This window comes from Suncus etruscus, chromosome X (assembly GCF_024139225.1).
Source record: "Suncus etruscus isolate mSunEtr1 chromosome X, mSunEtr1.pri.cur, whole genome shotgun sequence".
NCBI classification, from domain to species: domain Eukaryota; kingdom Metazoa; phylum Chordata; class Mammalia; order Eulipotyphla; family Soricidae; genus Suncus; species Suncus etruscus.
In genome coordinates this window covers 62,109,296-62,136,206 of record NC_064868.1, presented here as the reverse complement: position 1 = coordinate 62,136,206, position 26,911 = coordinate 62,109,296, and the positions used below count along the sequence as shown (strand labels likewise).

Sequence of the window (26,911 nt, the reverse complement as noted above, 5' to 3'; positions counted from 1 at the left end):
AGAGCCAACCTGCCTTAAATTTGATCATAGCAGATAAAGTGGGGGATCAATTTTTTTGAAAAGAGGGAGCTATAGCTAAACACATTCCCACCCCTTTTGAAATGTAAAGACCCACCTAGGCTTGATTAGTGATCAGACTTAATTAATATTAAGTAGTTCTCTTTGTTAATTATGTTGGCCCTACCCACCCCACAGGTGGATTGAGACTGGTTAACAAAAATTTCAGTCCACGAGGCTGGAATCTCCCTGTTCCCCCTGATTTTCTCCCTTATACCTTTCTGGTTTCTTAATTCTTGTGCCAAGTGGAGCCTTTATTGTCCTAAGTTCAAACCCCTAGTGTCATCACTAAATTCTGGCAGTTCTGTAACTTTAGGTGCTATGAGCAATTTCTGTATCCTTGCAGCCAGATGTATTTAAGCACCACTAAGTGGTGCAACCCCATTGAGCATTGTAACTTGAAAAAAGGTTCAAATATTATGGATCAGAAGTGTGACACCTGGCACCTAGGATGACCCTAAGTTGTAGAGAGTACACATGCCAATGTCCACAGTGAGCACAAGTGCAATCCCCATGATTAACCTTAATGAGCATCTCAGCCAATTGTGAGCATTGAAGCCTTGTGCAGAACCCATGAAGAGCACCACAAGTAAAAATGTGTAATATGTAAATACCACAGCCAGGCATATGTATAATTCCTGGTCTTCACAACATCAACACAGCAAAGGAAACATGGAGGCAATAGGGAATTTAAAAAAATGATGCTGGGGATGTAGTGAAAATACTTCAAGTAGGGTGCTTGCCTTTCATGTGGCTGATCTAGATTTGATCCCAGCATCCTAAATGGTCCCCTGAGCCCACCAGGTGTGATTCCTAAGTGCAGAGCTAAGAGCAACCCCTGAGCATGGCTGAGTGTGAACAAAAAAATGATGCTAAGGAAACTAAGCCTGTGATAAAAGTACATGTAGTGAATACTTTAAATTCTATGACATAGCTAGACTAAGTATATCCACAAGACAGGAAGGTAGACTAGTGATTACCTAAAGCATTCGAATGAGGAGGAAATTTGGAGTGTCTGTTAGTAAGGTGTACAAGGATTATATCTGGAGGAATAAGAAGTTTCTGAAGTTTTCTGAAATTATACAACTCATATTTTTTAAATTATCAAGATTATATGAATTTAATGATTTTTTCAAGTGGTAAACAGTATTTACATATCTTTTCTGGCTTATTTTTGTTTATCCTGTGTTATACCTTGTCTTCTTTTTTATATACTTTTTATTATTATTATTATTATTATTATTATTATTATTATTATTATTTTAAACACCTTGATTACATACATGATTGTGTTTGGGTTTCAGTCATGTAAAGAACACCACCCATTACCAGTGCAACATTCCCATCTAAATTTTACACTTTAAATAGGCGCATTAGGGCTGGACCACAGAACAATGGAGAGGGAGTTTGACTGACTGGTGCCAACTCAAGTTTGATCCCTGGCACCCCATATGATCCCTAGCGTGACAGGAATGACACCTGAGTATCATTGGGTGTGACTCAGAAAAAAACAAAAAGTAGGTGCATTATATGTATGCAAACCATAATTCAAGAAATTTATACAGAACTAACTTCCATGAAGTCTTCTCCTTTTTTATTTTTATTTTTTGGGTTTTTTTTGGGGGGGTGTCTCATCCAGTGGTGCTCAGGGGTTACTCCTGGCTCTACACTCAGAAATCGCTCCTGGCAGGCTTGGAGGACCATATGGGGTTTCAGGATTCGAACCACCATCCCGTGTCAGCTGTGTGCAAGGCAAACACCCTACCACTCTGCTATCTCTCCGGCCCCAAGTCTTCTCCTTTTTTGAAGGCTTTGGAACCAGATCTGGCAATGTTTGGTCTGTGCATAAATTCCAGTATTGTTCAGGAAACCATGCAGTGCCAGGGGTCAAGCTGGGATCAGCCACATGCAAGACAAGCACCTTAACCCTCTGGCTTCTATAATCTCTACCATGGTCCACAATAAAGTCTCCATTATCTCAATCCCTACGTGTCTGTACTGCACAATTTGGTATTCAGTGAAACTACCTGACATGCTTATTTTTTTAAATCTTTATTTAAGCACCATGATTATAAGCATCATTGTAGTTGGGTTTGTCATAAACAGAAATCCCGCTTCACACCAATGCCACCCTTTGACATGCTTATGTATTTTTGGAGGGGGGTTATACACGGCGATGCTCAGGGGTTACTCCTAGCTCTGTGCTCAGAAATCGCCCCTGGCAAGCTGAGAGGACCACATGGGATGCCGGGAATCGAAGCACTGTTGGTCCTGGGTCGTCTGCATGCAAGGCAAATGCCCTACTATTTCTCCATCCACATGCTTATCATTGTTTGATACAGGGGTCTCAAACTCAATTTACCTGGAGGCCACAGGAGGCAAAGTCGGGGTGATCCTTGAGTGCAAAGTCAGTAGTAAGCCTTGAACATTGGGGTGTGTGACCCAAACAACTAAAACAAGACAAAACAAAGATTCCTCTAGGGCATGGCCACAAGATGTTGTATGGAGGGCCGTTTGCAGCCCGTGGGCCGCGAGTTTGAGACCCCTGATAGATTATTAGCCTCTACTTGTCAGTCAGACTTTAATTTTACTGACCTCAGAAAAGTGAGTGAATCTTATTTTTCAGATATCTCTGAGCACATACCTAGGCACATGTGAGGTATTCATACAATAGCTGTTTTGAAAGAAATTGTGTGTGTGCATGTTTCCATACATATGTGTCAAATATACACAGAAGTTAGGGGAAAATGAATATAGGTTTAGTGTGGTGAGAGAACAGACACTATGTGATATTGCTGAATACAAGGTTTATTTAAGAGAAAGAATAGCATAATTGGCACACTTTTGTTTTCCCCCCTCTTCGAACTCCAAGACACCCCATTGCAAACCATATATACTGGTCTCTGAGATTTTTAACTGAGTCAGTGAGGTCCTAGCTGGACACTGGCAGACTGCTGTTATTCCCTCATTGTGCCCTCCCCTTCTTCCTCATCTGTCCAGCTCAGATCAGATGAGTCATCTGATTCTACTTCGTCTATCCCAACCCCTGCCTTTTCATTTACTGCATTGGGGTGCTCCAGCTGGGCCCATGATCCTGGATCAACCTTGACCAGGGAGATTTCAACCCGAGATGGCATCAAGGAGACAGAACTCTGCTCCACATTTATGACCTGAGGAAGAGGGAAAGACAGAGGAACACAGAAGAAAAAGAAAATGAAGATATCAAAGGGGTTAGAGTCAGGGTGGGGTGGTAATAAGGGAAAAAGTGAAATGGTAAGGTGGGGGAAAAGACAGGTGAGGAATCATACAATATAATATAAAGGAGATAAAGGGGAAAAGAAGAGAGAGTATCTTTAGCTTTCAACTACAGTTCTTTCCCTCTAGATAGCTTCAATTGGGCCAAGAGAGAAAAAGTACAATGGGTAAGGTGTTTGCCTTGCACTCACCCAACCCAGGTTCAATCACCTCTCCAATATGGTCCCAGAGCCCCAGGAGTATAGCAGGAGTAAGCACTGAACACTGCAGGGTATTGTCCCAATACTTAAAAACAGATGCCCTCTATTTAGTCCAGTCTGGACTATCTTTTTATCCCAACCTGCTTCTCCGTCTTATTTCTCTTTTATTTTTACTTACCCCCCACAGCTTCATTTGTGCTTGGAATACACGGTTACCATCAAAGACAATGTGGACATAAAGCTGAAAGAAAAGTATCTCAAGGGTAGTAACAATATTCAGTAAATAAAAACAAGTTATTATTAAGCTAGAAGGGCAATTTCTATATCTCTGATTGGTCAGATAAATCCAACCTATTAAGTTCTACTTTCCCCTCAGAAAAATGATGGCTACTGTTGACAGCATACAGTAATTCTACCTTAAGATTGTACCATCACACAAATTCACTAGCCTCCCTTCCATTATCAGACATTTCTCACCTCAGTTTGACTGGCTTTCACCCAGTTGAATGCAGGAAGTGGAATCTGGCCATACACGGTCACCACAACTAAGGAATCTGTCTGATGCCAATCCTGACGGCAAAGGGCTGGCAGCTAAAGGGAGGATATGAAACATGGGTGGTCAAAATAAACTTGACCTAAGGGGAGTTTCTCAGTGTATGAGGAAACAAAACACCTCATGCTTCAAACCCTCAGGACTATTGAGATAGGGAGCAGGATGTCACTTGGTTTATTGAAGTGCTTCTCAATTATTTTCTGTCATAACCCCTTAGGAAGAAGAAAACATTTTTTGCACCCCCCCCCGCACGACTGTAAATAGTATCTTTATTAAAAAAACTTTAACCTGAAAAACAAAAATATGTAAAATAATTTGAGCTGATTTTTTTTTTTGGTTTTTGGGCCACACCCGTTTGATGCTCAGGGGTTACTCCTGGCTATGCACTCAGAAATCACCCCTGGCTTGGGGGGACCATATGGGACGCCGGGGGATCGAACCGCGGTCCTTCCTTGGCTAGCGCTTGCAAGGCAGACATCTTACCTCTAGCGCCACCTTCCCGGCCCCATTGAGCTGATTTTTTAATCAGAGGTAATGTCTGGATTAATGGCTACAATGAGCACGTTTTGCAATGCATAGCTTTTCGAAATGGGGTTTGAAGCAGGACACAGCAACTCTCAGCTCCAGAGACATACAGAAACAGAAACATGGGGCTTAGCTTCTTATGACAGTGTTTGCCGAGGTCAAACGCACCCCCCCTGGGGGCGCACCCCACTATTTGAAAAGCACCAGTCTATTGTAACGGAAAACAGAATATTGTCATGAAGTACAAAGGGAGGAGAAAATAATTACTTTTTTGTTTTATTTTTTGTTTGGTTTGGTTTGGTTTGGTTTTTGGGTCACACCCAGCAGTGCTCAAGGGTTACTCCTGGCTCTATGCTCAGAAATCACTCCTGGAAGGCTCAAGGGACCATATGGGATGCCAGGATTCGAACCACTGACCTTCTGCAATAAGGCAAATGCCCTACCTCCATCCTATCTCTCCAGCCCCGAGAAAATAATTTCTGAAAGTGATTTCTAATTCAGGGATTAGGGCCACACCTATAATGCCCAGTGGCCATTCCTGGCTCTTCTCTCCTGAATGACCACTAGAGGTGCTTGAGAGACCATATGAGGTATTCAGGATTTGAACATGGGTTGGCTGCAGGCATGGTAAGTACCTTAACCCCTGTACTCTTAGTCCCAGAACTAGAATCTAATGGAAAGCTTAGACTTACCTGCTTCCCCCAGTCATGTCTACCAACTCTGCATCCCGGTTGTGTCAAGAATGCCCCAAAATCCAGGGTCTGGATGCCACAACAGCTCCAAGACTTCATCCTGAGTTCAGAGAAATTACAGGGATTAAGGCATTTACCTTACATGTGCTGACCAACTCTGGCTCAATTGCCATTACTAACTATGGTCCCCTAAGTACCTCTAGGAATCACCTCTGAGCAGAGCCATAAATATCCCATGGCCCAACCTACCTTTCTAATCTCCCCCCCCCCCAAAAAAAAACTATACTGATGTAGAAAGATAATTCGATCTCTTTTTCCTTCTCAGTTCGTGATCAACAACACTGGGGAAAAATACTTTCATAAACCACATTTTCTCACCCTTCATGGAATCGAGGTGCTCCAGGGTGGTATGTACAAGGACTAGCATCACTTTCAAGGCCTTGGTAAACCTAAAAATAAAGGATAGTCAGAAAAGAACCAGATCATACTAAAGGATACTAAAAGTCTATCTATATCCAGTCATCTCTCAGCCACGTGCTTAAGGGAGTCCTCTGGCACCACTGTCCCGCTGCCCTTCACCCCATAACAAACTCACGCACAGCATCACATCCTGGGTTCTGGCATGTGGACCTAGTCCAAATCATACTGTTAAGTCCTGGGCAAAGGGAACAGAATTCGGAATGTATTCAATTCCTCCAACCAGTTATCACCTTTACTAAATTCCAATACATAAAACATATCTAAGGATACACTTACCTGCTCCAGGCTCCTGGTCTAGTTCTTTCTGTTCCAATGCCATTTCCAGGGCTTGGGATATATTTAGTGGCAGCAGTTTTGGAGGCAATTCTGACCTAACATATATGTGTGTTGTGAGTTAGTTCTGACCATGATCAATCAACAGGGACTGGAGGATATAGTCCAGTGGATAAGGTGTTTGCCTTGCATGCCACTAACCTGGCATCCTCATCATAGTCCCCCAATCCCCATCAGAAGTGATTCCTGAGCAGAGAGCCAGGAGTAAGCCCTGCCAGATACAACCCCCAAATAAACAAACAAAAAAACCAGCTTAAACACTCCCACCAGTAATAAGTGATGAACATGGGGCAGGATCACCAAAGTTACAAACTCCACTGCCAATTTCAATTTCTTTGTAATACCAAATCCCTCAATGCCTGAGGAATCTCCCAGAGAATCTTGCTCAGTGGCTCTAAATGCCCCATTATCTGTGCATCATTTCTTCCTCTTCAGCTGTGTACAAAACGTGATTTTCTTCTGTTGTTCAAAGAATTTTGACAAAATAGCTACAGCCTCCTGGCTATTACTATACTACATCCATTTTTATATGGGGGGTAGCACCTATTGGTGCTTTGGGGGTCCATAAGCAATGCAAGAGTCAAATAGGGGTAGAATGCGCATGCAAGGCCATTCTAACTTGTTTTTGTTTTGTGTCACACCCAGCAATACTCAGGGGTTACTAATAGCTCTGATTGGGGAACCATAATGGATGCAAGGGATTAAACCCAGGTCAGCCACGTGGAAGGCAAGCACCCTACCCACTATCATATTATCTCTCCAGCGCCCTTATAAACTGATAACTCCAAAAAACTCAGTGAACCCCATGCTTTATATTATACATGACTATATTCATGAGGGGCTATTTGTTCTTTTGTTGTTTTGGGGCCACAGCCAGCAGTGCTCAGGGGTTATTCTTGGCTCTGTGCTCAGAAATCACTTCTGGCAGTACTCAGGGGGACCATATGGGATGCTAAGGATAGAAACTAGGTTGGCCACATGCAAGGCAAATGCCCTACCCACTGTGTTATTGCTCAGGCCCCAGGTTATCTGTCCTATTGACTTATAATTTCCCATTATTCCCTTAATGCAAGGGTATTATTTCTAGGCACAATTACTCTGGCACAAAATAATTCATCCGACCCTTCTTACAGTTCATCATTCCTAACCCCCAATGACCTAGGGATTGCATGAATAGGAAAAGCCCAGGGACCTCTCTTTACTTGGGCCACTCCTGGTGCAAGGTCTCTGCTGACTTTGGAAACATATTCAGAGGTTTTTGCTCCTGAAGTGAACTGCTTGTGGCAGGGCCATCAGGTTGTGGGGCCTCTGGGAACTTCTCAGCAGAGTGTGGTCCCATAGTACAGCCCTAGTACAGATAAGGAGAGGAGGATTAGGGATAGAATCCTGTTAAGGGCAGATTACATGGAAGTAATGCATTTACCTTGATATTTAAGAACTCAGAGAAATCTAAAGTTCGCTTCTGGCAGCAGGACCAACCCTGATAACAAGAAAACCAGCTTAGCTTAGATTTCTGGATGTATGTCCTTTATGGAAATGTTCTTGCCATCCCCCCCTCACCTTCAATGCATCATGGAAGATTGGGACTCCAGGGTGATGGCAACAAGAATCTGTGCATTGAGATTGACCAAGGAAGGTAACTATAGCGAATAAGACACTATCTCTTCACCAAGTCTATATGCGCATGCCTTCCCAATGTTAATAAAAACCAGTAAACTTTTAATCACCTAAGAAAAAAAACACCAAATATCCTCCCTTTTTTTTTAACAGAAAACCAAGAGCTGACCATTCCCAAGGATTCAGAACCCCCTGGTAAGATCAAGATTACTCACCAGGAAGGTTAGTATTGGGGTCAAAATGCTGCCCACAGCCTTTGTTATGGCAAAATAGAGACATGGAGGAAGAGTTTGAAGAATACTGAAAGGGTATTTCAAGGAGTCTGGCTGCCGAATGGAGGAACACCCCTTAGTCTGGAGGATTTTAGCTGCCTGGAAGGACCAGCTGTTTCTATCTTTAGTTTCAGGAGGCGTACACCTCCTAATATGGGCAAGGAAATTTCAATTGGTCTCCCCAGCCAATAGGGAAGGAGAACACAGGAACATTTTAGCTCTGAGGTTCAAGAAAAAGGGATCAGGCGGAGTAGAAATTGAAAACTTGGATGAGGTCACTTCACCACTGCTCAGAGTTTTAGGTTTACTATGTTAATTCCAAGTCTCTTAACTTGGAATTAGAAAATAGTAACTTTTTCAAATTGCCTCATCTTGGGGTTTCCCCCAGTTCCATTTTTCTTTTCAAAGGAAACTTCCCTTCCATATTCATTATCATTGATCCTTAATGGCCACTATAGTCATTGTATGCATCTTACAATCCTATGTTGGCCTAGGACAAATAGTCCAAAGGTCATGAGATTACCTCTGAGAAATAACCTGTGACAGATACCTCCATTCCCATTTTTTGGGACTACATCATCCAGTGGTGCTCAGGAGTCACTCCTGGTAAAGGACCATATGTAGTGCTGGGTATCAAAGCATGCAAGACACCTTGACCCTTGTACTTTCTATCCCCTTTCCCTCCCCTTCAAAAATAGGATGTGAAGTTAAAAGACTTAAAATATATTTTAATAAATTGATGTTGCTTTACTGCTCTGTATCTCAGAAAAACTCCAAAGATTACCAGGGACAACTCAAACATGGAACACTACTAACAATGAACAGCACTAACTGCATAAGATAGGCAAGCTAAAGAGCTGTCTGACCTTGAACATAGAGCAATTATAATTCCAAGACTGTACTGGGCCTACAGAGAAAAGCTGTGATGAGCAACATCATAGGCAAAAATAGATGATTCCCGGGGTTTTTTTCCCAAAGAAAATGAAGGCAAGTTAACACAAAAAGATATACTAAAATGAAAAATCTCTAAGAGAAATGTTTTTATTAGGACATGAAAGGGCAATACATGGGATATAACAGAACCATACTTATGTTGTCTGTGACCTCTGTGGACACTTGCTGGAATTCCCACCTGGGAGTGAATGGAGCAATGAGGCTAAGGTCATGGGGGAATGTTTGGTTTTAATGGTATATGTGGCAGTGTCTTTGTGGTTGCAGAGTATGAATAAGCAAATAGAACAAGATGGACAAATGGAATGATCAAGATTAACGGGGCTCTAACTGGATCCATTTTGTCATTGTTTCCCCCTTAGGCTCAACAATCAAATGAGAGTTCAGGAATGCACCACACAAAACTATACCACATAGAACTGATTTGTAATGATCTCCCCTCCCTTGCCCTCTGCCTCCAGCATATTCCCTAAAATAGAGTACTACAGGCAGGGAACTAACTATTGGGAGGAATCCCTAACTCTTTTCCAGGGTAGAATTCTGGCTAGTCCAAAAAGGGTCCTTTTCTTTAGGGTTTTAAGGAAACTAGACAATACAATTTTATTAGTATCGGCGACGTTTGTTTGGAGCAAATTCAGCTCCAGGAGCTGCTCGATTGAATGTAGGAGGGGTTCCGCCAATTGCCCCAATTCCTTCCATTGTAGCGGCTTGGCCAAAGCGCTCAGTTGTTGGTGGTGTCTAAGAGAGAAAAAGAATGTTCAAAGTTATGTCTAAAGCATTCCACTCATGCAAAGCCCCTACCCTGGAGGTTATTTGAAGCAACCTAAGATAGCAGTAGATTTAAAGACTGGTAATAAAATCCTACCAGTTTCGGGGCCGGTGAGGTGGCGCTAGAGGTAAGGTGTTTGCCTTGCAAGCGCTAGCCAAGGAAGGACCGCGGTTCGATCCCCCGGCATCCCATATGGTCCCCCCAAGCCAGGGGCAATTTCTGAGCGCTTAGCCAGGAGTAACCCCTGAGCATCAAATGGGTGTGGCCCCCCAAAAACACACACAAAAAAAATCCTAGCAGTTTCTAGGGATTAAGGTAGAAAAACCTTTCTCCTATTTCCATTTAGAACAGTATTTCCCAAAGGAAGCAACATTGCCCTTCTTTTGTTTGTTTCTTTTGGGCCACACCCGGTGACACTCAGGAATTACTCCTGGCAAGCTCAGGGGACCATATGGGATGCCAGGAATCGAACCCAGGTCCATCCAGGGTCTGCTACATGCAAGACAAAAGCCCTACCACTGTGCTATCACTCCAGCCCCAATACTGCCCTTCTGAGGGGGTGTAGTAGAATATACAGAGGTAGTAATAGCTTCCAATAAAATTTGGGGACACTTTGCTTAAAGTCAGTAGTCAATACAGAAATTTTTTCCCTGAAAAGAAGTTGGAAGGCCAAATAAATCTAAGAACCAGTGATTTAGAATTAGTAGGAAGGGCCCTGCCATTTATTACCAATCCCAAGGTTCCATCTGGCATCATAGTGGCAGGTCCTGGAGGAGCTGGAGTACCAGCTGGTACAGGAGCAGGAGGCATGGCACCTCTGTTGTTTATGCCCATAGCACCTTAAAACAGAAAAATGTGGTCAGTACAGAAGAGTCATGACAGATGGTGGTTCGATTCCCAGCATCCCATATGTCCCCTCTTGCCTGCCATTTGTGATTTCTGTGCACAGAACAAGGAGTAACCTCTCCGTGTCGCTGGTTGTGACCAAAAAAACAAACAAATCAAAAAATAATCTTAATAACATATGGATTAAGATCAGGTATGACGTTTAGCAGAATTCTAACAATGAATGAACTAAAGAAATGTTTAATAAGTTTTGATTATTTCAATGTATACATGATTATACATTTATACTATGATTTTATGCAGCCCCTTAACATACTGATACTGCAATTTGTATTAATAAAGCCACATCTAAGTGTGAACTACCAGTGGTACCACATCAACATGTTAACTCTAAACTAGAAGGTAAAAGGCACTGGGTAGGTTTTATTTTTATTTTTTTTTATTTCCTAATTCTCACTTAAAGAGTTTTATCTTTCAGAATAAAATAGGGGAAACAAAGAGTTATTAATAATAATAGTAGTTTAAAATAATCTTGGTAAAGGCAAGATAGTACAGGTACTTACTTGCCTTGCATACAGCTGACCCCTATTCAATCTGACACTGCATATGGTCCTGAGCATTGCCAGGAGTGATTACTGGGTTATGTTTTTTTTTGGGGGGGGGGCGGTTCCACACCCGGCAGTGCTCAGGGGTTACTGGCTCCATGCTCAGAAATCGCTCCTGGGAGACCATGCGGGATGCCGGGGTTTGAACCAATGATCTTCTGCATGAAAGGTAAATGCCTTACCTCCATACTATCTCTCCAGCCCCAGAGATTATATTTTAATGGCAGAGCACACACTGTTAAAAAAAATGAAGCCCTGGCCCAACCCATCACAAAAATAAAAGGGCTTTCATTCAGGAGCTTCACCAGAATATCCCATCCCAGCATCAAGTTCAGAATAGCTTCCCAATCACTGCTGAGTGTGGCTCTAAAACACTAAATTAGGGGTCAGAGATATAGCACAGCAGTAGGGTGTTTGCCTTGTACAAGGCCAACCCAGGAGGGACCTGGGTTCGATTTCCAGAATCCCATATGGTCCCCTGAGCCTGCCAGGAGTGATTCCTGAGCGGCACCAGGTGTGGCCCCCCGTCCCCCCAAAAAAAGAAAAAAAAAGGTAAAAAAGGGAAAACAACAAAAAACCCCACTAAATTAAAAAAATAATACAGAGGCTGGATAAATGGCTCAGAGAAAAAGAGCAATGCAGGGCAAGGGCATAGGTTAGATGCCAACACTGCTCTGCACAATCCCCAAGGGTAGACTGAGTAACAATGGCATGGCCCAACTCTCAAATAAATAAAGCAAGAGATAAAGAGGTGGCTTACAGAGGGAAAACACATTACAGATAAACACATGCAGAAGCCTCGAGTTCAATCCTCAAAATAACCTGGTTCTTTGAGCACTACTGAGTATGGGTATGGATCAAAAATAAACAAATAAAACAACTAAAAACTAAAAAACAATTAGGAAAAAACTAGTAGAGAGACCAGAGTGGGTAAGATTCCCTTGGTTTGATCCCTGGCATCCTCCATATGATCACAAGCCCACCAGGAATAAGCCCTGAGCACAGCCATGTGTGGTCCAACCCCCAAAAGGGAAATATAGTAGACTAAGTTATAGTACATAGTCCATCACAAATGAAACTCAAAAAGAAATAAATCACAACCATTACTTCTTATATATGCTTACCTCCCATAGCCATCTGGCCCATTCGGAGCTCCTGTTCTCTCTGAAAAACAAAAAAAACACCAAGAATGATCCAAAGTAGCACTGCATTTTACTATCATTCATAGAGGTGCACACTCTAAGTACATTAAGTGATAACACATCCCAAGAGTACTAAAACCAAACTGTACCACCAGCAATTCCTTGCTACAGCACATTCCTATTAACAGCTATCAGCAAAAGTGAAAGGGATTATTATTCTTTCCTCTAACCTATAAAGTAACTGGGAGGACAGCACAAAACTACTCAAGATTACCAACATCCTGTACTTGCTGAGTCATACTTTTTTATCCTAAATTTCGTTTGAGACATGAAGCATTTGCCTTCAAACATTCTATGTTTCATGGAATGGAGAAATTGGCAATAACCTTGTACATTATAGAGCAGAGGGCAATTCACAATGGGTTTGTCATGCCACAAGTGGTCTCATACATTATGGGCACATGGGAGATATACCGCATCAGGGAAGGGTCCCTTGAATCCTTCCTGCTGTCGCCGCATCATTTCTTCCTGTTGTCTCCGCATCTCTTCTTCACGGCGCCTACGTTCTTCCTCCTGCCTAATGAAATCAGCAATGTATTAAAGATACAATCCCTAGATGATGAAGAGCCTACTGAAAAGCTATTACAACTGTCTAGAAAACTCACTATTAAAGGTGATCAGAACTAAAGAACACAGGTTACCAAGTCAAAAACTAGTGCAGCCAAGAAACGTTTGCCAACAAATTTACAAATGTATGAGGCAGAATGACAGTAGAGACAGGGATCTCTTTTAAGAGCTGGCAGAAAAAAAGGGTTAAAGAAAGTTACCTAAGTTCCAGTTGTTTTCGTTTTTGCACTTCTTGATTATGTAGCTCTTCCATTCTTCGAAGTTCTTCTTGACGTCTCATCAAATCTAGAAAAGCCAAAAGTTTAAGAGTATTCTTCATAGTCCACTGAGTGGTCCCCAATAATTTTCCTTAAAGACCTAAAAACAAGCCAGAGTGACAGTACAGCGAGTGGAGTGTTTGTCTTGCAAGTGACTAACCCAGGTTCAATTTTCAGCATCTCATGTGGTCCCCTAGCACCACTAGGAGCCATTCCTGAGCAGAGGTTATGGCCCAAAATGAAAAAAAAAAAAAAAAGGTCCAGAAAGCAAAGGAACAGGAGAGATAATATAGCAGGAAGGGCCTTGCACTTGTTCAATACAAGTTCGAGTCTCAGGGCCAGAGCAATAGCATAGCGGTAGTGTTTGCCTTGCATGCAGCAGACCCAGGATGGATCTGGGTTCAATCCCTGGGGTCCCATATAATCCTCCGAGTCAGGAGCCATTTCTAAGCTCATAGCCAGGAGTAACCCGAGCGTCACCAAGTGTGGCCCCAAAACAAAACAAAAAAAGCTCGATTCTCAGCACCCTGTATGTTCCTCCCTGAGCACTGCTAGGAGTGAATCCTAAGAGCCAGGAGTAAGCTCTGAGCCCAGCTGGGCATAGCCTCTCCCAGAAATAATAAAGCAAAGGGAATATGTAGTCCAAGTGGCCATCTGAGATCAAGATTCCAAAATGGGAGTCAAATCCTTTCTGTCACATTCCCAAATTCACTCATGTGCCAAGACTGACAAATTATTTCAGAGAATGAAAACCTATTTATGAAGTTCTCTACTTATTATATAAGGAAACTTTGGGGGCCATACTATCTACTGTGCTCATGGTAGGGCTGAGGACCATATGGGGTGCAGGGGATCAAACCAGGGTTGGTCATGTACAAATCAAGAGAAGAGCATTACCCATTATACTCTCTCTCTGGCTGGAAACTACTTAATCTAACCTAGAGTCCTTGACTCACCCTGCCTCATTAGCATGACCTGGTGCTCATGACGAGCAGCCTCCATCTCCATTTCCAGTTTCTCACGAGCTTCCTTGATGTTGCGGTCCACCTGGTCCTGCTGCTGTTTCTCCATCTCAATGAGTGCCTTCCAGCGCATGGCATACTCATACTCAAAGGAGCCAGGCTGGGCAAATCTGGGTGGTTGTTCTCGTTCCCTGTAACCCAAATTCCAACGGTTAATAAAACTATCCAATATTTCAACCATGCATTGGCACACACTGCCAAAAAAATGCATATAGCAAAAATCACCCTCATCTAAATCCATTTATAGGCTTCCTTGAAAATAGGTAAAAAGGACTATGTATGCAGTTCAATGTTTTATATTATAAAGCCCATGTTTTATCCTGAGCAAAAAATGGGCTACAAGCTAGAGCAGTGCAACTGATTAATGTTCAGTATCTCAGTATCCCACAAGGTCCCCCAAGCCCTGACAACCAACAGGTGCGGCCCCTAAAACAAAACCAAAAATATAATGAAGTGTCAGGGACAACATACTTGTGAAATTGCTGGTTTTTAATAACCAGTTTTTCTGGTAATCCCTCTTCATCATCTAGCTGGTCCATGGGCTCCACAGTCACAGGCCTTGGGAATCTAGGAAAAAAGGAAGATGTTTCAATGCTAATCAAATCCTATCTTCACCAGGATTTCTCTCCACATTTATCATTGGCATTATGAACTAGTTACAGATTAGAACTGGACAATTAGGTTTTTACAGTAGGCTTATAGTAAGTTAACTCCTTTTAAGAAGAATCTAGTGTTGATAGAATGGAGTCAAGCTTTAAATTTCTGAATACCTTTAGTAAGATTATACAGGGGGCTAGAGAGCTCAACAGGCTGAACATATTCTTTGTATGCAAGGGGCCCAGGTCAATTTCCAGCACATGTTCCACAGAGCAATACTGGTAGTCACTCCCAAACACTGGAGTAGCTGAGCATTTACAGGAGTGGTCAAACAAACAATTACTGCATAATAATTAACTGCTGCCTGAAATCCAGCATCTATATAATTCAAAAAATGGCATAGGGTATAAGAGACATTACACACAAAAAACTTTTCAGGGGCAAAGTAACAGGATTATATGACAACATAAAGACTGAAAGTTTATTTCTAGACCTTACATCATTTTCATTAAATCAAGATTACATTGACAACTGTACCAGAATGCTAAATTTGTAGAAAAGTAGGAAATGAGATACTACTAACTTCTGACACCACAGAAAGTAGCAACAAGAAGGATTTTTGTTTGAAAGCCACCTGACTTACGTGGTTAGCAGGAAGGAGCCTTCACTACATCTGTCCAGAGCTTTCCGAGCAGCTGGTTTCCCTGAGAATTCTACAATGCCTTTTCCAGAAGGCCTTCCTCGATCATCCACAATGACCACAGCCCTCTCCACCTGACCAAACACAGAAAATGCTTCCTCCAGCAGTTCATTGGACACATACTGAGGAAGGTTTCGAACTGTGAGGGATGCACTATGACAAGCAAAGCGTACGCGCAGCTGCTTTCCCCGGAGGGGCATGTTATCCAGCTCCACTTTGGCAATTTCTGCTAAAGTTCGTGTTTCCTAGAAAAAAGGAAATTAGAACACAGTTAAACAAAGAGTGCTAGTGTAGCAGCCACAGTATAAGTAGCAAATTATCTCCCCTTACCCTCCCCTAAGTCTTGCTGAGGCTGGGAAAATGCTGGAGTCAATGCTTGCCATGTGGGAGTCATGGGTTCCATACCCAGCAGTATGGCTCCATAGAACCACTGGGTACCATTCCAAAAACAAAATTGGGAAAACAGTCACTTAACTATTTGGTTAGCCTAAATGCTCTGATGGCCTTGCAGTCATTTAATTGTAAATTCAATATTCTAGAATACCATTCACATGTCATGGATTAATATTCCTATCTAATCTAAATTCCAGCTAGTTTTTTCCCCTTAATTTTTGGGACACACTCGGCAGTACTCAGGTTACTCCTAGCAATGCTGGGACTACATGGATACCATGATCAAACCCTAGTTGGTCATGTGGAAGACAAGTGCCCTACTCAGTGTACTTACCTCTCCAGCCTAACTACCTTATTTTTTTATATTACATCAATAAGCTTTAATGCTCCCAATTTATATCTCTCTCTTCTCTCTCCATCCCCCTCTCTCTCACTCCTCACTCACTCACTCAACTAAGCATACACTCGGGAATGGGGAAAAAAGCTTGAAACAAAATGGAACTAAAACATGACACAAATGACCACAGCTAAATTCTATTCTTTAATCAGACAGGGACAAAAATCCTACTTAAAAAAAGAGTAATTGGGGCCAGAGAGATAGTAGGGCATTTGACTTGCACGCGGCCGAGTTGGGAAAGACCTGGATTGGATCCCAGGCCTCTCAATAAGGTCCCTCGAGGGGCCAGCGAGATGGCACTAGAGGTAAGGTAGCGCCTTGCAAGCGCTAGTCAAGGAAAGACCGAGGTTCGATCCCCCTGGTGTCCTATATGGTCCCCCCAAGCCAGGGGAGATTTCTGAGCGCTTAGCCAGGAGTAACCCCAGAGCATCAAATGGGTGGGTGTAGCCCAAAAAACCAATAAGGACCCTCGAGCCTTTCAGGAGTGCTGGGTGTGGCCCAAAAACCAAACAACAAAAAACCCTGTAGTTTGAAGGAAACAGATAAGAGAAAATTTATTTTTCTGGTATTAGTCTGGTATTAATTTTTGCCCTCCCCCATAGGTTTGCCTACCCTTTAATCAACCTTACTTTAATCAAAACCAGACATGCTCTCCAAGAGATCTTTTTATATAACCCCAAATTTTGGGTTTTTTTTTTTTGGATCACACCTGGCTGCGCTCAGGGGTTACTCCTGGCTCTGTGCTCAGAAATCGTTCCTGGTAGGCTTGGGGACCATATAGGATGCCTGGGAATAAACCCAGGTCTGTCCAGGGTCGGCTGCATGCAAAGCAAATAAATGCCCTACCGTTGTGCTATCCACCCAGCCCAAGATTTAAATAATTTTTTTTTGGTTTTTGGGTGTCTTGGGGGACCATATGAGATGCCAGGGGATCCAACCCCAGTTCATCCTCAGTCAGCTATGTGCAAGGCAAATGCCCTACTGCTGCCCCATGGCTCCAGTCCCCCAAGATTTAAATCTTTTTTTTTTTTTTTGGTTTTTGGGCCACACCCGGTAACGCTCAGGGGTTACTCCTGGCTATGCGCTCAGAAGTCGCTCCTGGCTTGGGGGACCATATGGGACGCCGGGGGATCGAACCGCGGTCCGTCTCCTAGGCTAGCGCAGGTAAGGCAGGCACCTTACCTCCAGCGCCACCGCCCGGCCCCTTAAATCTTTTTTTTTTAAACTTGCAAAGCAAATGCCCAACCACTCTGCTATCTCTCCGGCCCAAGATTTAAATCTTAGAGTGAGACAATACATGTTTAAGAGCTTTAGAAAGAAATACATAAACCCTGATCACTCCTAAAATAGCTCCTTATTTCTGAAAAATGCTAAGCATATAAAAATATGGGGAGTAGGAGGACATTTTTGGCAAATGGGAATATATAAAATATAATCACAAGTTGACAATTATGGGACTAGGCAACAAGTATGTGCTTATTATTATATATCTGCATCTTTTAAATTTTCCAAGTAGAGAATAAACCTGCATTTTGTATCCTGTTTCATCAACTGTAACCACTATAAATAGATCATGTAAGACTTTCTACTGCTTAATTTTCCATTACCCATCACTGCCAAGACACTCCCACCTTTTGCCCCAAATGCTCACCAAGCGAATAAAGCCAAAGCCCTTATCCTTATGAATGAAGACTTCACCAGCCTTCCCATATTTCTCAAATAGTTTCCTCATTTCCTCCTCAGTGATATCAGGAGGAAGATTTCCCACAAAGAGTCGGCTGCGCTGAGTAAAGGTCTTCTCTCCTGGTTTTCGAAAATTCTTCAGGTCAATAGTCAAGCCTTCATCTGAGAAAAAAAATAGGCTCATTCAAGAGACGTGATAAAGAGAATTAGTCCCACTGTCAAAAGGCTCTATTTGCTGCTAAGTTATGAAAAGACTATCTTCAAAGTCAAATTTCACTTCCCAAATACAACCAATCTACTATGTACAAATATTACATCTTAGAATATCAAAAAACGTAGAAGCATCTAAACAGCTCAGGGAGACTAGCTAAATGAAGAGATAGAAAAAGATAATACAAGAGTTACTGGTGAGAGAAAATTAAGTCAAACATCTAATTTCTAAAAATGAAAACATAACTGGCAGAAGGAGAAAGCTCAGGAATCAGAGGTACATACCTTACATAAATGAGCAAGGACAGTTGCCCTATCTAGCCCATTTGGCCAAGGATCATGAGTGGATCCACAAACACCCTGAGCAGATTGAGAAGTCTGCTCTTCAAAAACAAACAAAAAACCAATGCCCCATTTTCTTTACAATCCTAACTTTTAAGTTTCCATTTTTGTAAGATTTGGGATAATAGGGGCAGGGGCCAGAGCACAGCAGTAGGGTGTTTGCCTTGCATTCTCCTGACCAGGGACAGACCTGGGTTCAATTCCCGGCATGGTGCTCCAAGCCTGCCAGAAGCAATTTCTGAGTGTAGAGCCAGGAGTAACCTCTGAGCACAAGTGTGGCCCAACTGCCCCGGCCCCCCAAAAGAGATTTTGGATAAGAAGAATGAATCATCAGTTTTTACAAGATAGCTCAAAGGAGTAGAGTTTATGCTTTATATACAAGATGCCTAGGTTTGATCCCCAACACCGCAGTTCCTCAAGCACCAAACAGTAGTCCGTAGTTCCTCCACCTATGACACCATCACACCCCAAAAAACAGAATTAGTAAAGAATGTAAGTGCAAAAGGGACCAACCATATGTGGTGCTAGAGATGAACCAGGGTCAGATGCATGTGAGGCAAGCCCCTTAGCCATACTCTCTGGCTTCAAGCATTCTTTGTGAATAAACAGTTGGAGTTGGTTCAAGTATTAATCGTGTAGGTACTCAACATTTCTGAGTAAATGTTAAACCTCTGTTACTAAGCCTTAAAAGCATTGAAGAGGCTATAGTTATAAATCCAAAACATAGACTCAATAACATGGAAAGCACTGAGATCTAAGTTACAACCAAACTAGGTGCTGGGCCAGGGTTGAGGGTAGAATAATGTATGGAACACTGGTAGAGAGATTGGTGTTAAATTGCATACCTAAAACCAACTATCAATGACTTTTAAGACAGTTCTTTTTAATACTTTTTACAAAAATGTGTTCTCTAGTTTCTAATTACCAGTCACTTGAGGATTATCTTACAATCAAGTTGAAAGAGCAACCTGTAGTCTACTGCTTTGCTACATGTCTATTTTATTTTCCAAGACTCAAACATTTCCTATTTAGGTAGTATTAAGTAAACAGGAAAATCTCAAAGACCCATTTCTTTATCTTATAGAAAGGCTAATCTAAAAACCAAGAAACCACACCCAAGAGAACCATTTTATTTCTACCTCATTACTTAGCATGTACTCACTCTGGCTGCTGGCTTGTTGCCCATTTGCAGGTATTGGTGCTGGTGGTGGCGGCTGCTGCTGCGGCTGCTGCTGGGGCTGCTGCTGCTGCGGCTGCGGCTGCTGGTGCTGATGATGCTTCCTTGGAGCATGATTTTGCTTCTCCAAGTTAAAGGTTTTATTGCTCTGCATATTTGCACCCTAAAAGAGAATACGATTAGGGCTGGAAATAGTATAAAGGATAGGGTGCTTACTTTGTAGGCAGCCATCCTGAATTTCATCCCTATGTCTCATATGGTCCTCCCAGTACCACCAGGAGTAATTCCTGAATGCAGAGCCAGGAGCAAACCCTGATTGCTAGATGTGGGTCCAAAAGAATAAACTGATACATCCAGTTATAAGAATTCAGTTGTCACCATCCAGATGATTTCTTAGATATCATTAACCACCTTTATATCCTGTTTTTTCTCAGACGCAAATATGTGCATAGCAACCGAAGTGTAAAATGTCTAAGCAACTAAACATTAGTTTTTCACAGAAACTGGACAAACAGGAATGTGGCTCAGAGGTAGGACCTGGCAATATGAAGTCTAGATTTGATCCTTAGTACTCAAAAAATGATCTTTGAAAAAGTAAAACATGCAAAAAGAGATAGTACAGGGATTGAGGTGTTTGCCTTGTATGTGACTGACCCTGGTTTAATTCCTGGCATTAATATGGTTCTCTAAACACTGTCATGAAGTATTCCTAAGTATAGCAGGTTGTGAGAGTGTGATTCTATAAAGCTCCCCCCACAAAGGGAAAAAATGAGATGAATTTAACCTGCACTCTGACCTAAATATTTCAGTATTCTACACACTAGATCTACAGCCCCACATTGGCTTTTTTCCCTAGGGGAGTGTCACACCAGCAGTGCTCAGGGGCTACTCCTGGCTCTATTGCTCCAGTCCTCACAAAACTGGCCTTGTTTATATTAAGGCATATCTATTTTTTTAGTTTTTTTGGGGGGGATCACACCCGGCTGCACTCAGGGGTTACTCCAGGCTCTACGATCAGAAATCGCTCCTGGAAGTCTCAGGATGGGATGCCGGGATTCGAACCACCGTCCTTCTGCATGCAAGGCAAACACTATCCATGTTATCTCTCTGGCCCCAGTATTTGTTTGAGGGGCATACTCAGCTTCACTAAGGGGTTACTCCTGTCCAGCCCCAATATTAAGGCACATTTAAAACCCACAAAGACTTGAGGCCAGCGATATAGTGGGCAAGGCACTTGCCTTGCACACAAGCCAACTCATGTTGGATTTCCTAAGCACAGCCAGGTGTGATTCTTGAATACAGAGCCAGGATTAACCCGTGAACATCACCAGCTTTGTGTCCCCCAAAATAAAAACACGAAGTCCAAGAACATGGCTCAAATGCTATGCATGCTTTGGGGCAATACCTGGCAATTTTTAGGGAATCAGGGAACATGAGGTACAGGAAATCAAACAAGGGATAGCCATCAATCAGGCAATCTCCAGCCCCTAGTCTAGTGTACATGCTTCATTAGGAGTCCTGTCCACCAGATAGATGGTCCCAGAGCAGAGCCAGCCATAGCCCTCAAGTAACGCGATAGATGTGATCCCCCCAAACAAAAAATACACAATTCAATACATTGTAGTTATTGCAAGAATGAAGACCTGTTCTGTCACTTTACGAGTCCTAGTTTATAGTCAATATTGATCACCAACAGATGTAAGCTTTAGTTAATATCTGGGTTCTTGAAGCAGCCTTTATTACTAATACATTACTTCCGCATTGGTTTCTTAAACTACTTACTATTAAGAGGACAAAAATAACTCTTTGGGGTGGTTATAATACAAAAATTATCATTTAAGCTGTCATACTAAGCACTCAAAATGAACCAGGTCTGATCCTCAACACCCCATATGGTCCCGAGAGTCTGCCAGAAATCATCCCTTGGGGCCGGACAGATAGCACAGAGGTAGGGCGTTTGCCTTGCATGCAGAAAGACTGGTTCAAATCCTGGCATCCCATATGGTCCCCGAGCCTGACAGGAGCGATTTCTGAGCATAGAGCTAGGAGTAACCACTAAGTGCTGCAAGGTGTTACCCAAAAACAAACAAAATAATCCCTCAGCACTACTGGGTGTGACCAAAAAAAGTAAGAGAAAAAAGAACCCAGCTTAAAATGACAAAAACCAATTCTGGGGGCCGGAGAGATAGCATGGAGGTAAGGCGTTTGCCTTTCATGCAGAAGGTCATCAGTTCAAATCCCAGTGTCCCATAGGGTCCCCCATGCCTGCCAGGAGCAATTTCTGAGTATGGAGCCAGGAGTAACCCCTGAGCACTGCTGGGTGTGACCAAAAAAAAAAAAAAAACAATTCTGGCCATTTCTTTTACCATGTCAAAATTTGGGTAAAGATAATATGCAAAGCCTTTTCCTAAGCACTGTGTAATGCGATTCCTTTAAGAGAGACCTGGAGGGGCCAGAGATAATACAGCAGGTAAATTCTTGGCTTTGCATACAGCCAAATTGGATCTTATTTTTTTAAATCTCCCTCATCCCATTTAGTACCCTGTGCCAGCCAGGAGTCAATTCCTGAATATAGAGCCAGGAATAACACCTAACCCTCAAATACAGCCAAGTATGGCCCAAAATCCCAAGAAAAAGGAGGTGGAAATAAACTTCAATGGGCTGAACATCCCCAGCATTGCAAGATTCCACAAGGTGGCTCCAAAACAAGAGTACAATGGCACCCAAAGAAAATGACACAATCTAATAGATGACTTTGGGGGCCTGGAGAGATAGCATGGAGGTAAGGCGTTTGCCTTTCATGCAGGATGGTGGTTCGAATCCCGGTATCCCATATGGTCCCCCGTGCCTGCCAGGAGCGACTTCTGAGTGTGGAGCCAGGAGTGACCCCTGAGCGCTGGCAGGTATGACCCAAACACAAACAAAGAAAAGAAAGTTTTTGGAGCCGGAGAGACAGCATGGAGCTAAGGCGCTTGCCTTTCATGCAGGACAGTGATTCGAATTCTGGCATCCTATATGGTCCACCGAGCCTGCCAGGAGCTATTTCTGAGCATAGAGTCAGGAGTAACCCCTGAGCGCTGCTGGGTGTGACCCCAAAACCAAAATAAATGACTTTGGAAACTCGAATGACAGTACAGAGGGTCCAAGACAAAAGAGCTGATTTGGGGTGGATTTATGCATATACACTTTTGACTTTTAGGGTCACATACAGCAGCACTCAGGAATTGCTGTTGCTGCTGGAAGGGTTCCAATGACATGTTAGTGGCAGTGTGCAATAAAAGTACCTTACTTGGTTCCACAGCCATACCTTTATGAGTATAAACATATTTCTCCTCTGGTTTTTTGGGGTCACTAGTTCAGATTCTATGATGGGGACAGACCTCGGCCTCCTACCTATAGTAGGGATCCTCAAACTTCTTAAATGGGGGCAATTCACTTCACTGTACCTCAGACCACTGGAAGGTCAGACTATAGTTTAAAAAACTATAAACAAATTCTTATGCACACTGCACACCTTATTTTTTTTTTTTTTTTGGTTTTTGGGCCACACCTGATGACGCTCAGGGGTTACTCCTGGCTATGCGCTCAGAAGTCACTCCTGGCTTGGGGGACCATATGGGACGCCAGGAGATGGAACCGCGGTCCATCCTAGGCTAGCGCTGGCAAGGCTTACCTTACCTCTAGCGCCACCGTGCCGGCCCCTGTACATCTTATTTTGAAATAGAAAAACAAAACAGGCACAAACACAGTATTTAAAATGAAAAACAAGTTAAATAAACTTTGCAGTACTTCAATGGGAACTATAGGCCTACTTTTGGTAGGCTGTAGTTTGAGGACCCATGCCCGAGATTGAGGAGTCAAAAGACGGGAATGGGAATGAGGAACACACCCCACATATGTGCATTGTGGGCTCAGGATGAATTAGTTGGCTGCTAAGCAGGACAGGCAGTGCTGGCAAAAATAGGTGGGCCTGGATAAATGTCCTGTTCCTTGGCTGTGGCACATGGGACTGTAGTTTGAGGACCCCTGCTATATAGAGCATGTTGAGCGATCTCTGGCTCTACATTTTTTTCTGGTTTTTGGTACACACCCCGTGGCACTCAGGGGTTACTTCTGGCTCTGTGCTCAGCAATCGCTCCTGGCAGGCACAGGGGACTATATGAGATGCCGGGAAGGCAGAGTCCTACCACTGTGCTATCTCTCTGCCCCGCTACTACATTTTAGAGTGCATCTTATCAAAGGAAAATCAAATTCTGTATCCAAAAGTAGTTTCAAGCAAGAAAGGAAACAAGAGCTACTAAAATGTTCATGTAAGTTCTACTCTAAGAAAGAAACTTGGGGCCTGCCTGGGGATTGCCCAGTGGGAGAGGCACCTGCCTTATAGGAAGATAACAGTTCATACCAGAACTTTCTCACAGGAGGATGCCATGGCATTATAGTGGCCTGTAATCTGTATATAACTACCTATTGAGTATGAGCACTCCTTTTTGTAAGCCTTATTTTATGCATATGCATGTTATAAAATTGGAGATAGAGATAAATATCCCGTATGTGGCTAGTTTACTCCCTAGTTCATATCTCAAGCACCACCGGGATTGGATCCTGAAGCAAAGAATCTAAGTACAACAGGACAGGGCTGGAGAGAAAATATAGTGGGTAGGGAGGGCACTTGCTTTATACATACATGGCCAACCCAGGTTCAATCCCCAGCATTGCCTAGGAACCTCAAGCACCACCAAGAATTCCTCAGTGCAGCAGGGATGACCCTCAAGAACTGCTCGATGTGACATCTCAAAATAAGTACAGCATGGTGACCCTAAAATTTTAAAAAGTCATGCCCAATGAAATATTTTTAGTTCTTATAAGAAAATTGCTTAAGGAGTCAGAGGCACAGTACAGCAGGTAAAACTTGATGAAAAGCCAGGTTCAATCCTCAGAATCCCACATGGTCCTTTGGGTCCACCTAAGTGCACTGCCAGGTGCAACACAAAACAATTGATTAATTTACCCAAATTAGAGTCCTATTTCTATGAGGGAAGAGGGATCCCTCCTACCCAGTGATGAAACCTGGTAAACCCATATGCAAAAAAATACAGTTGTCAGCCCTTGAGCAATTTCCCCAATCATAGTGTCATTGAATTAAGGTACATAAGTGAAATTTTATAAAACATCAACAATGAGGACCATATAAACAAATTCTTTAAGAACTTCTTAAATGTGTACAAAAGTAACAGAAAGCAGGTGAAAATGAAAAGACAAAATATAAGCTACCTTTCACTTATAGATTAGTTTTTCATTAATCCCCACATTCACTAAATTCCCAATTTCCATTGTCTTTGTGTTAGGCAGTATTGCATACATATTGTATATTATATATAGTATGTATACTATATATATATAAAGGCAGATTGCCTTCTGTGCTTACTCTAAGTGAGACAAGATATACATTACATAGTACTTAGGCTTTTTGGTTTTGTTTTTGAGCCATACCCGGTGGCGCTCAGGGGTTACTCCTGGCTCTGCACTCAGAAATCACTCCTGGCAGGCTTGGGGGACCATATGGGATGCTGGGGATTGAACCCAGGTCCATTCCGGATTGGTTGCATGGAAGACAAACGCCTTACCGCTGTGGTATCACTCTGGCCCCAGTACTTAAGGTTTTTTCCATTGATTGATTGATTGATTGGTTTCTGGGAGACACCTGGCGATGCTTATGGATAACTACTGGCTCCTTGCTCAGAAATCACTCCTGGCAAGCTCGGGATGCCAGGAATCAGGTTGGTCCTGGGTTGGCCACATACAAGACAAATGCCCACAGTTGTTATCTCTCTGATCCCTAGTACTTAATTTTTTTTTTTTTTTGGTTTTTGGGCCACACCCGTTTGACGCTCAGGGGTTACTCCTGGCTATGTGCTCAGAAATCGCCCCTGGCTTGGGGGGGACCATATGGGACGCCGGGGGATCGAACCGCGGTCCGTTCCTTGGCTAGCGCTTGCAAGGCAGACACCTTACCTCCAGCGCCACCTACCCGGCCCCCTAGTACTTAATTTTTAAAAGACAAGTGTTAGAAGGAAATAAAAATGGAGGGAGTAAAGTTGATAAAAACAGCAATGGCAAGAGGGCAATTCTAAAACATTTTGGAATGCCCTTTAGTCATTCATATCATTTTATGCACTCTGAATGGCATAACGAAGACTGCTTTGTAGCCTGCCTTTTCTATTTTATGATACAGAATGAACTGTAGTCATGTAACCAAATCGTGTTTTTAATGATCACAGAAGTCAACCAAGCCTTTAATGTTGGACCACTTAGATTGTTTCTAACTCTTCAGAGTATTAATAGGTTCAGGTATGATCAACAGTCCTCCAACAATTTCCTTGTTTGCTTTACCTTCTATAGCCTACATTATCTTCTCAATTATTACAATAACAGTATCGCATAGTTTTACCCTCAAATCTATAATCAACATTAACACATTTTTTGTTTGGGCCACACCCATTGACACTCAGGGGTTACTTCTGGCTATGCGCTCAGAAATCGCTCCTGGCTTGGGGGACCATATGGGATGCCGGGTTCAAACCACGGTCCATCCTAGGTTAATGCCAGCAAAGCAGACGCCTTACGGCTCTGCACCACGGGCTCTGGCCCCGTTAACTCTCATTTTTAATGATATAATCTGGATATACTCTCATTTTACCAAATTACTATGAGAAAGTTAAGTTGTTTACAGCTTTCTATTACAATACTACAGTATTTTACTTATAGCCTTTTATTTCATGAGGATGAATTTTGAATATAATAACTGACTAACTTTACGACTCCTGCCATAGTGCAGCATCACTGTTTCAAAACGTAACAATTTCAAATGACACAATAGGTGTTTCACAGTAAATGATACCTAAAAAGAAAAAAGAAGAAACATGTTTAAAAATTAAAAACATAAAATGTAAAGTCTATCCTAATACCAGTTGAGGATGGGTAAAGCAAGCATCTGCACCAGATCTTTCCTCCTGCTAAGTTCCTGCTATGAAATACTCCCCCACTGCCCCTAAAGTGGGTCTAGGAGAAACCTGAATTATCTCCGTGGCCACCCCCCACAAACCGGGTCTTATGGCCAAAGAACCATTTTCTCTAATTTAGAGTTGGCCTCAGACTCAGCACTGAGCACCCTATACAGGAATGTACTGTATTTACATGCTAGTATAAATA

The 26,911-nt window shown here is 42.6% G+C and overlaps 2 protein-coding genes across 3 annotated transcripts; both read right to left on the bottom strand.

Moving 5' to 3' along the window:
• Nucleotides 1–2,847: 2,847 nt before the first annotated feature.
• On the bottom strand, nt 2,848–8,856 carry ITGB1BP2 (integrin subunit beta 1 binding protein 2). The gene is made up of 11 exons (XM_049767350.1): nt 7,928–8,856; nt 7,656–7,705; nt 7,519–7,575; nt 7,298–7,443; nt 6,039–6,133; nt 5,882–5,937; nt 5,661–5,731; nt 5,283–5,382; nt 3,990–4,103; nt 3,691–3,753; nt 2,848–3,227 (listed from the first exon to the last, which is right to left on the bottom strand). Exons 1-11 carry the CDS (start codon nt 7,989–7,991, stop codon nt 3,015–3,017), a joined length of 1,029 nt encoding a protein of 342 aa, XP_049623307.1. The 5' UTR covers nt 7,992–8,856; the 3' UTR covers nt 2,848–3,014.
• Nucleotides 8,857–8,992: 136 nt separating this feature from the next.
• NONO (non-POU domain containing octamer binding) lies at nt 8,993–19,936 on the bottom strand. 2 transcript variants are annotated; one of them, XM_049767279.1, is made up of 10 exons: nt 19,688–19,936; nt 17,942–18,135; nt 15,444–15,745; nt 14,675–14,770; nt 14,138–14,334; nt 13,125–13,209; nt 12,748–12,874; nt 12,280–12,319; nt 10,434–10,543; nt 8,993–9,673 (listed from the first exon to the last, which is right to left on the bottom strand). In XM_049767279.1, the coding sequence occupies exons 1-10, from the start codon at nt 19,854–19,856 to the stop codon at nt 9,539–9,541; spliced, it is 1,455 nt and encodes a 484-aa protein (XP_049623236.1). In that variant the 5' UTR covers nt 19,857–19,936; the 3' UTR covers nt 8,993–9,538. The 2 variants fall into 2 exon arrangements, with proteins under 2 accessions (XP_049623236.1, XP_049623237.1); XM_049767280.1 differs by having other exon boundaries at nt 12,772–12,874.
• Between the last annotated feature and the right edge of the window lie 6,975 nt (nt 19,937–26,911).